This window comes from Dipodomys spectabilis, unplaced genomic scaffold (assembly GCF_019054845.1).
Source record: "Dipodomys spectabilis isolate Male_0828 unplaced genomic scaffold, ASM1905484v1 ptg000157l, whole genome shotgun sequence".
In the NCBI taxonomy this organism is placed as follows: domain Eukaryota; kingdom Metazoa; phylum Chordata; class Mammalia; order Rodentia; family Heteromyidae; genus Dipodomys; species Dipodomys spectabilis.
In genome coordinates, this window is record NW_024870834.1 from 4,647,036 (window position 1) to 4,657,736 (window position 10,701).

The window sequence follows — 10,701 nt, forward strand, 5'->3', positions numbered from 1 at the left end:
CAGCTATTTCATTTGTGAGCTGGAAGAGAAGACTGGAGCAAGGAGGGCAGGCAGTTCGGCAGCTTCCACCACACCTAGTACTGCCCTTCCCCTTTACCCTCTGAGGAAAGGGGAGCAGGTCCTGGTAGGGAAACAGAGGGAAAGCTGAGTAGTGATGACCAGAAGCCCCCATTGCATTGTGTTTCCCTGCTCCTCCTCTCAATCTCTGGTGGTCCCTTAGCGCTCCCCTTGGCCAGGACCTGGCCTCTCACCTAGACCTCCTTGCCCCACCTATTCCCAGAAAAGCAACCTGAATTCTGATTGCTTCCTGGCACCCTCTTGGTCAGTCTGTGTAGACATCTCCACAAAGAGGACTTGGCACATCTGCTGTGTGTCTGAGTGCCAGAGGGGGCATAGAAGATCAGCCCGCAGGAAGATCTTGTTCCTCCCAATACACCCAACCCCTGCCTGCCACATTCCTACAAGGCAGGGTTTCTCCCCTGCCTTTACTTCTTTTTTTGAGGCGGGGGGGTCTGGTTGTGGGGCCTGAACTCTGGGCCTGGGCACTGTAGCTCTTCAGCTCAAGGCTAGCGCTGTATCACTTGAGCCACAGCGCCACTTCCAGCTTTTTTCTTTTTGCTTATGTGGAGCTGAGGAATCGAACCCAGAGCCTCAGGCATGCAAGGCAAGCGCTCTACCACTGAGCCACCTTCCCAGCCCCCACCTGTACTTCTAATTGCTTGGTCTTCACTTAGGTATACATGAAGTAGAAGTTCAAAGCCTAAAAGCAGTATGGTTCCCATATACACACGAACTGTGGTAACAGCTTCTGTGACACTCAAACTAATGAACAATAAAGATGGCAGTTATAGCTATGCCTCAAATCATTGCTGAGCTCTGCCAGTCACAAGGTGGACATTGAGAAGTTGAAGCAATATGCTTCCCAGAAATCTTAGCGGTTCTGAGTTATTTCCAACTACTTCCAAAATTATTAGAAGTATAGGAAAAGCCATTGGAATTCTCATTTTTCATATAATTTTCATGAGCACAGGCAGGGTTTTCTACCTTTCGCTTTTTTAAATTCCAGGATATTGGAAGCAATCATTTCCTCTGTGAAAGACCCCCCCCCCCCCCACCCCGAGCCTCCTCTATGGAGAATATTGGACCATAAATATGAGCTAAAGTGGCTAGAATGCCCTGCTGTGGGACTGGCAAACCTGGGGCTTAGTGCAGAGCTGAGTGGTAGAGGATATCGTGGCATGGACCTCTCTGTGCCTCAGTTTCCTCATCTGTCAAGTTAGGGGCAGTCAGCACACTGGAAAGGTGGGCAGGACAGCAGGAGCGTGCTGAGTCCTCTTGGCTCATGGCACATCCTCCTTCCTGCAGGGCTCAGCAGTGGGGAAGACGGGCTGGAGGGATGGATCCTGCAGCCTGGTGGTTTCCTCATCCTGTCCTGAAGGAGCCCTGTCCTCCCCTGCCCAAAAGCCAGTGCTGGGTCAGGGCCTGCAGTTTGGTGTGCCACCTCCAGCAAGTGCAGCACCAATTTCCTGCAGGGGCCTCCCCTGCACCTTAGGTGAACCTAAACTCTGTCCTGTGGCTTTCAGTAGCAAGGGTGGTTTTGGTTTATGGGAAAGCCTTTGTGGGCCTCTGGCTTTCTCACAGAGGGACCAAAGTTGCCCCGAGCAGGCTAAGGAGGAAGCTGAGTTCAGGAAGACACAGCTCTGCCCACCCCCAGAGGCTCCTTTCTCTCAGAGCTCACTGCCCGGGAGAGGGGTGGGCAGGCAGGGAAATGGAAATGTCCAGCCTGTGGAGCCAGACTTTGTGCAGCAGTGGGTGGACTCTCATGACCTTTAGTCTTCCCTCCTTCCCACCAGTGACTTAGCTCCTTGTCCCCCCTGGTGGACACAGGCAGAGGAGCAAGCTCAGCCCTGCACCCATGCCCTGTGCCCTCTGAGGTTGAGCAGGAGCAGGAGCAGCACTGTTGCTGCAGGGAGTGTGGAGACACGCTACGTGATGGATGCTTGTCGGGTGTGCCTCAGGGGGCTGCATAGGGTGTGTGGTGGACATGCTGACCCCCCCCCCATTACTGCTGGAGGCCCTGCCTGGCCCATGACAAGGGCTGCTCCAGCACAGCCTCCTGCATTACAGAAAACCTGGGTTTTCCTGAAGATCATGAGGAGGGCCATGGGCAGCCCAGGATGGCTCTGCACTGGGCAGTGCCTCAGCTGCTGGCTTTCCAATCCTGTAGCCCAGGAGCTCTTGGGACTGACCTTCCAAAAGCATGTACTGCACTTCCATGTTCCCAACATCAAGGAAGAGAAAGAGGCACGTGGTAAGTGGCCTTGAGATGGTGGTAGAGTTTGAGGAGGAGACAGAGGCTGAGATCCCATCTTCCTGCTCAGTGGGAGAGGGGAAGCATGGGCTGGATTACAAGGACAGAGCTCAGTGTCCACAGCTGCCCATGTAGGAAGTCTCCACTTCACCTCCCTGGGCTATGATCTGTGAGCCTCAGGCAGCTGTGGAGTCCAGGCCAGGACTGAGCTGATAAGGGGAGGAGAGAGGATGGGGTACTCTCCCTTCAGGGGGAAGAGAGGCCACCACTGATGCCAGGGCTGGACAGGAGCATGGATACCAAGGCTGGGCTGGAGGCTCCGGGAACAGAGAGGGTAGCTTGGGTGGGCACAGCCATCTCTGTGGGAGTGGCTGTGGGGAGGGAGTGGGTGTGGGGAGCACTCCCACAGGGACTTGGGACATGGTGGATCCTGGGCCTAAGGCTGGTGTCTGAGCCATAGAACCACAGAATTCCCAGACCAAATGCAGTTCTAGGATTCAGATGGATTCAGGGCCATCGACTGAGGTCTCTGACATGGTCCTGTGCTAGTCCTGCCTGCCTAGCCCAGGGACTCGTGAATGTGAAGGACAGTGAGGGACGAGGGTCTGGAGTCTACACAAGTTCTCCAGTGCAAAGGACGACACAGAGACCACATCATGACAGAGGTGAAGGTCACCCTGAATGAGGCTTGGGCCAGCTTGTCCTGTGTTTAATGCCGTCAAGGAAAGGACCTGCCTAGAGAGGTCACTGCTTTGTGGGATTCACCACTTTGCCCATGAAGAGGAGACTCTCAGTCTCTTTTTCAATGATTATGACAAGGAATGGGCGGTTAAAATTCACCTCGGGGGGAAGAGACGAGGCCATGACACCCAAAGATGTGGCCCCTGCAGCCTCGGATCCTTTCTCATCCAGGGTCAGCACAGCCTTGTGCACAGCCTAAGGAGAGATGTGGAGATGGCTTCTGACCTGTGCTCTCATGCTCTGCACACCACCCAGCCCAGACTCACACTGCAGACAGCTCCAGGGACGGCCTCCCTGGGGTGTTTCCCAGGAAAGTCCTGATGCCCATGACTGACCACAAAGGCCTCTGTCTGTCCACCCCTAGCGTGACCCAGCTGCTCCCTTGGTCTCTCCCACACAGAGCTCGGAGTGGAGACGCCCTTTATCCATGCCTCCTGCACATTGCTCTCCCTCTGTGTGCTGGGAGCTCCTTGGACAGGTCTGAAGGTGACCTTCACAGGGCCCTGTCCCCACGGTGTGCAGATGTGCTTCACTGGTAGCCTTGGGTGTTTTCACTTTCATCAACAAATGGTTTTGGGAGGGCCTGGTGTTCCTAATTTAAATTTGGTAGTGAAACAGTCCTTCTAGATGGTACATGTGGAAAAATCTAGAACATTCTCTGAGATCATTAATTCTAAACTGAGTGGAGAAATGAGCCCAAGGACTCCTGAGCTCTGTGGAAAAAGTGAGCGAGGCTCCGTGAGAAACCCCTGAGCAGTTCCCCAGCCCATGAGCTAATTGGGAGCCGCCTTTCCCACCGTGTTTCCTGCACCCTTCCTCTCTGTGAGCCCTCTGTTAGAGCTCAGCCTGGACCTTAGTGGTGATGTGGCCCCTTCCTCAGCCCCGAGCCTGAGCTATGAATTCCAGATCCTGTTAACGCCTCAAAGGCACCCGGGAAAACACCCTCAACAGGAGACCTCACCTTGGAGACCTTCAGTGGGACATCCTCGGTGACCTTGGAAAGGTCAGCACCGTTGGTGAAGACCGTGGAGATGCCCAGTGCACTCAGGACAGACTTCAGGTCGTAGGTTCCAGAGATGGACAGTTTGGGGAAGTATATATCTGCAGAGCTGCCATGAGGGAAAGATCACAAAGGAGGATTTCAGCATTTCTCCCAATGTGCCTGGAATGCCATGTAAGACTGTCTTCTTTTCTGGCTTTTCCTGCCACAGTCCCCAGGCTGTGTCCACAGGAAGATGGCAGCTCCTTGGGTCCTCTACACCCAGTGCCAGTGAAGTTTAATATCAATGGACTCCCTGTGTCCTGAAGAGGCTGAATTGCCCCTGCCTCTGGAAGCCCTGCAGGCAGATGCAGAGTGAGCTCCTGGAGTCAGGGTCATCCTGCCCTGTGTGTCTGCTCATCTGTCCTCTGCCAGGGAAACGCCTGGACTTCATACTCTGGGGATCTGTGCACAAGCAGCAGAGTGCTGTCCACCTCTCATCAAGGAGAGAAAATGTCCCCCGATGCTGAAGGCTGGGCCTCTGTTAGTGTCTGGCCCTCAGGCCCTGCAATTGGTTCTGGCTTCAGCCTGGCCTAGTGGTCTGTGCTCAGTCTGGGTTCAGGGTCTGATGAGGAGCCAGCTGGAGTGGAGTGGTGACCCCTCTGCTCACGGTCGGCCTTGCCTTGTGTCTGCTGTGTTTCTGTGTCTCACAGCGTTCACCACTCTTCCGTGCAGCAGGCCCTGTTCACTGCTGATGCACCAGTGTGTGCTGACCCGAGGGCCAAGCTCTGGGGTGATGGACACCTAGGAGTGCATAACCCACTGGGATGGAGTCTGAGCCGTGGAAATTCCTGTCTGAGTGTCCAGCACTGACTCCTGCTGGCCTCCCCTGCTCTGGGCCTTTAAAGCCAGACATTCCCATGGCCATCCTGGACTCTCTGCCTTAGTCCACTCTCCATTGAGCTTTATTGCTGTGGCCTGTCCTGCAGTGCTGCTCCTGTACTGGACACTCACTATGAGGAAGTTCTCTCCTCTGGGGAGGATGTCCCTAAACAGCTCACGGGCTCCTACTCTGTCTCTTCCCATGTCCCTGCTGCTTCTCCCTGAACTCAGCACAGGCCCTGTGTTTCGGCACAAGTTTATACCCTCAGTTAGAGCCAAGGGCTGCTCCCCTACTCCCAACTCCTCCTCCCCACCCCTGCCTGTCCTGCTTAATTGTCAGCCCTGACATGGCTAAGAGGTCTGGGCTCTTGGGTCAGTTCCCGCTTGAGGTGTCACCTTATGTCAGTTTTGTGCAGGAACTCTCTAATGATGCTTGTGGTGAGTGTGGCCTCCAGGTGTGGCATCTTGCCCTGGTCTGGCAGGAAGAAGATGGCGGTGGCATTGCCCTGGTAGTCCATCAGTAGGACCCAGCTAGACAGCTCGCTGCAGTAATGGACTTGGAACATGCCCATCCGGTACATCATGGGCACCTTCACCACGGTGGCCTCATCCACATGGAAGTCCCCCTCTCTGGTTTGCTCCGGGTTGAAAGGTTTCTCCCACTTTCCTGGATTGGAGGGAACACAGGTGGCTGGGCTTAGGTTTAGGGAGGCCAGGAGACTCTGGTGTCTGTGGTGAGACTTGGATCTCAGCTGGGTCAAGCACAGAGATCTGGGCTCAGCCGTCCTGACCACCCTGGGGACTCAGTGATGAGAGGAGATAGGGAATTTCTGTGTCACATGGGAGGGTGTCCTCCTGGCTGATCAGGGGACACCTGCATTTGCATATATGATTATTAAGAGGAGCATTACAAAACACGGTTTGGCTTAGCAGTCATATTTTGGCACCTGCTCACTGGGGCTCTCTTCCTCTGTGAATCAGCCTCTCAGTTAACCCTTTGGGGCACTGACTGGTGTGTTTCCCTGGGAACCAGCTGGGCTGGCTGTGCAGCCTTACCTTTAAAGAGAATGTAATTCACCAGGGCAAGCACAGTGTCTTTGTCCAGGTCTTTCACCAGATCCACAATTTTCCCCTGTGTTCCCTTCTCCACATATTTGTTGATCTGCTTCTTGGCTTCTTCTGGGTCAGTGAAGTCAACGGTGAAGGCCTCTGACTGGTACAGGTTCTTCACATCCATTGAAAATGGCTCCAGGAGCTTCAGGCTCTCGTTGATGAACAAGCCACTGCCTGTCGTCAGCTCGAGCTGGTTGCTGTGCCTGTTGAGGGAGTGGAGGAGGCTCTGGAAGCCTGCGTGGATGTCTGCCTCTGGCATCTCTGTGAGGTTGAAGGCCAGACCCTCCAGGATCTCTGAGTGGGTAGTGCCCTTGGTGCCCAGGGAGAGCATGGCCAAGGCCGCGGCGATGTTCACAGGAGAGAAGAAGATATTGGTGGTGTTGGATTGCTTAGCCAGTTCCCGGTACAGGCTGAAGGTAAAGTCGGCCAAGTTTGGGGTGATCCTGTGAAAGGCTGGGTGTTTCTGGTCCTGCTGGGGAGCAGCAGTCTCCTGAACATCTTCAGCCAGGTGGCCGGGGAGAAAGCAGCATAGGCTGACCAGCAGCAGGAGGCCCCATGCGATAGAGGATGGCATTGTCCTGCAGGACAGAGAAAGGAACACAGCCCTGAGGCAGGGCCACAATCACCCAATTGACACCATGCTAGATCAACTTGGTGCATCAGACATTGGACCAGGCCTTTTCCCTTTGCTGTGTTTTCACCACAGAATAAAGATGAGGCAAGTTATAGACCAGGTGCAATTTAGCTGCCGCCCAGCCCCTTCACCTGTCATATTGGAATCACAAGAAGTGGAGAAGGCTTGGAGGTGGCCTGGTTGCATGAAGAGTGACAGGGTTGCTGTGGCTAACATGCGAGGCCAGGTACCTGGGAGCCATGGAGGCCTGCAGGCAGAGGCCTGAGAGGATCTTCCTAATGAGGTGGGGCTTAGGCTGGACCCCTGGCACACCCTCTGGCCTTATCCTATTCATACACAGAACAAGCTTCCCATGTCCCCAAGTAGGGATGCACAGTAGCAAGAGGCACCTTTAGACCCAAGGCTCCGCTGTGCCCCAGTCTTGGCTTCCCAGGCCTGGGGATCACATTTCTTGGGCCTTACCAGGAAACTGCCCAGGATCTGGGAACAGGACAGGACCACAGGGTCTGCGTTACCATGACCACCTAGCCTGGCTGCAGCCAGCCCTATCCCCTCTGCCTCCCTGGGGCCCAGGCCTGCTGCCTGCTGGGTGGTACAGAGTCCCGGGGGCCCATTGCGCTCTCCCCTAGGGTGGACATACTTACGGCTCTCTGTGCCAGACGTGTCCTGGGGACAGAGCCCTGTCCTTCTCTGTATTTAAGCAGGGGATGGAAAGGGATCTGGGAGGCTGCTAGTTAATATTAACCCAGGTCACCCCATGTTGGACAGGAGCAAACAGACTGAGGGACTAAGTCCATTGTCTAGGTGCTGAGCCTCCTGCCCGCCCACGCTGCTGTAATCCCCTGGGCAGTGCCTAGCCCTGGGCCCCACAGCCACCCTGGAGACTGTCCATAGCTTCTTGGGCCAAGGGAGAGTGGGTGGCATGAGTTAGCTGGCTCTGGGACATGATATGGCTTTGCCTGTGTGACCTGGTAGACGTTCCCCCTGTGTTGGTGGCTGAGGTCCCATATTCACAATGTGCTGGTCAGGACGAACACAGAACTTGAGTATAGGTCCCCCATGAGTATGGGGAGGGGCTTTGTTTGGGTCTGTCCAGGCTCTGTCCACCCTGCCATCCAGTGGCTCTGAGCAGGAGGAGGTTCCATGTCCCCTGTCCTGGCCTGTTTAGTCTCTGGGAAGCCCAGTGACATGCATTGGCCACCTGAAATTTTCCTGGGAATGAGGCCTCATGCTGGGCAGGGCTGGTGGCTTTGCAGTCCAAAGTCAGAGTCTGTGGGACTCCACTGATGGTGGACTTTTGTAAAACCTGCATGCGAGCTTGTTTCTCTTGTGCAGCCCTAGGCTGGTCCACACCCAGGGCTGCTGTGTGTGTATGGGATAGACTTGTGCCTGGACCATTTCACCCTTCTCTCTCACCAACACCATCATCCCTCCAGTATGAGCTCTGTCATGGTAATCCCGGGGTCACCATGGTGGGAAAAGCCTCCTGGGGAGACCTCCTCATTGTGGAACAGCCTCAGGCATTTCTGTATCACCTTCTGTGGTCTGTGGGAGGCCTGGATGCAGAGTTCAAGGACGCCCAGAGCCTGGAGCCCAGGGCGCTCAGGCAGCCCTTTGTGATGGCGCCTGGTGGTGGGTGGGGTTGAGGTGCTTCCTCTAGGCACACTCTGTGTGGGTGTCCCCAGTGGACTCTGTGGGAGACTCTGCACCCCACTCCCCTTGCAGGAAAAGGGAGACTGGCCTCAGCGATTCTCCTTGCTCTCTCTCCCATGTGGTCTTCCATCACTGGCTTCTGGTCTTGGCCTAGGCTCTGTCCCTGCGTACACTCAGGCTTGGGAAGCCAGGCTGAGGCTGGGCTGCTGGCTGACCTCCCCACTCCCTTCTCCTCACCCCTCCCCATCTTGGGCCTCCAGTTTCCCATCTTACAACGGCCTCCCTGGAAGCCCAGCTGCCCCTCCCATCTGTGCTAGGTGGGCAGCCACAGGTGCCCTGTGTGTCCTGTTTTCCCACACTCTGCCCCTTTAGGTAGGTGAGTGGCCTAGAGGTGCTGGAACATCCCCTACCTGGAGTTCCTGGTGTCTCTGTCCAAGCCGCCTGTAGCCCAGACCTCTCCTCAGAGTTGGGCAGGTCAGATCAGCACTCCCAGGGCTGCAGTGAGGGCTACGTACCACCCAAGCTCCCAGCTTCCTCTTCTGCCAGCATGGCCCAGGGACGTGGTCCAGGAGGGGATGTCACTGAGAGAGGAAGGGACCTCCCTCTGCCAGGTGCACAGGAAACCAGCCCTTGCTGACCTTGGCAGCCCTCTGGACTCTTTCAGTACTGAAAGGAATCCTTCACATCCATCCAATGGGACCACACGGGGACAAGAAGACTCAGGACAAAGATTATTGTAAGGTTTATTAGAAGGACCATATTTCAGGGGAAGTAGAGCACATGGTACCTGTCCCTGTCCAGGTAGCAGGAGGGTCTGGGGACAGGAAATGAGGTAGATGTGTACTCAGGTAGGTCTGGCCAGCTGTATGGCTAGAACTCTAGGGCTGGGAAGAACTCAGGTCTGGTAGCTGAGGATCAAAGGTAAGCATAATGGTAACAAGTACCTGCCATGTCTGAGCTGTGTGACCCTGAAAGACGGCTGCCCACACTGACTCCTAAGAGAAACTGTTCCCCATCATCCATTAGAGGAACAGTGGCACTTGCTCAGATCTCTAGAATGGACAGGCTTTGCCTTCTGGCACAGAGCCCCGCGCAGGACCTTGGCAAGGTTTCTGGGCCAGTTGAGGGAGAAGAAGCCTGCCTTGCCCTGCGGTGCCCAGCAGCGGCCCCTGCATCTGGCAAGGGGCTGTGTGCTGTATGTGCCAGGAGGGCCCTGGCTGAGGGCAGAGAGGGTCACAGGTTGGCACTGAGGCATTGGGAGCGAGAAGGATACAGAGTTGAGGCAGCTAGGAGTTGGGAAGGGCAAGGAACTGGCTTGATCTGTTTAGGTCAAGGGCTGCATGCTCAGACCTGATTCTCCCTTGGCCCTTCGAGGGCTCTGATGATCTGGGGAAATGGATACAGATACAAGGACACAAGGATACAAGAAGCAGTAGGTCTCACAGATGATGGGACCCAGACATTAGAGGTTGAACCCTCCCAACCAGGCCTCACGGGGGAGACCTTGCCACTAGTTACTTTCTGACATTATCTATTTGGTAGTCTGGGCTGATTTCCCACAGTGAACCCATCCTGGGGCCTCCCATAGGTGGCTATACACAAGGGACACCTGGTGACCCGCCTCTGCCTAGAGACAGTAGCCACGTGGTCTGAGACCACCATGCTGAGCACGGACTGTGACATGGCACCAGGAAGGACAGATGGATGGCTGTGTGAGGGACCTTGCTTCAGGGGCTCAAGGGAGGCTGTCTGGGGAGACCGCAACCTACTTGATAAACACACAAACCATTAGGACACAGCTGTCTTCAGTGACTGAGGCTCCTGGTTCAAGTCCCACTCCACTACCTTGTTTGTGAGCTCTTAGTCATGGCACCTAAACTCTCTGTACAGGCAGTGTTGTCTCTGAATAGGGCCACAAGGTCACTCTGGGATGGGGAAGAGCAAATGAGGTGACAAGGTGACATGGATTCAGGCAGCCTCTGGCCCATCATGGCTGACAATCTTGCTAAGTATCTGTGGTCTTGGTGGGTGATGGGCCTGGGATGTCTTCCTTTTGGGGCTCAGCACAGTGACATCTGTTTTTGGCCCCAGCTAGAGGAGCAGCATTCTCCTAGATGAAAGTTCTACTTCTCCAAAATGGCGTCCATTCCCCTTTCAGAGGACTCCTGCCCATTTCATTACTTGAAGGGCACAGAGCCAGGTGTGGTTCATTTCTTCCTGAGCTCCAGTGATGAACTGGGGCCATGTGGCACCCTTGGCCATGAAGACACACATTCAGGGCAGATCTTCCTTCCCCTCTATGAGGCTCAGCTTCCCATCTGTAAGGCAGCAAGCAATGGGCTTCTTTCTCACGCAGCTGTGAGGCGGATGGAGAAAGGGACTGGGGGA

At 55.2% G+C, this 10,701-nt stretch overlaps 1 protein-coding gene across 4 annotated transcripts; it reads right to left on the reverse strand.

Moving 5' to 3' along the window:
* Positions 1-2,977: 2,977 nt before the first annotated feature.
* Positions 2,978-7,368, reverse strand: LOC122118749 (alpha-1-antiproteinase-like). 4 transcript variants are annotated; one of them, XM_042692683.1, is made up of 5 exons: positions 7,305-7,368; positions 5,970-6,604; positions 5,310-5,580; positions 4,014-4,161; positions 2,978-3,247 (listed from the first exon to the last, which is right to left on the reverse strand). In XM_042692683.1, exons 2-5 carry the CDS (start codon positions 6,598-6,600, stop codon positions 3,056-3,058), a joined length of 1,242 nt encoding a protein of 413 aa, XP_042548617.1. In that variant the 5' UTR covers positions 6,601-6,604; positions 7,305-7,368; the 3' UTR covers positions 2,978-3,055. The 4 variants fall into 4 exon arrangements, with proteins under 4 accessions (XP_042548617.1, XP_042548614.1, XP_042548616.1 ...); XM_042692680.1 differs by having other exon boundaries at positions 5,970-6,631; positions 7,305-7,341; XM_042692682.1 differs by having other exon boundaries at positions 5,970-6,631; positions 7,301-7,318.
* Positions 7,369-10,701: the final 3,333 nt, after the last annotated feature.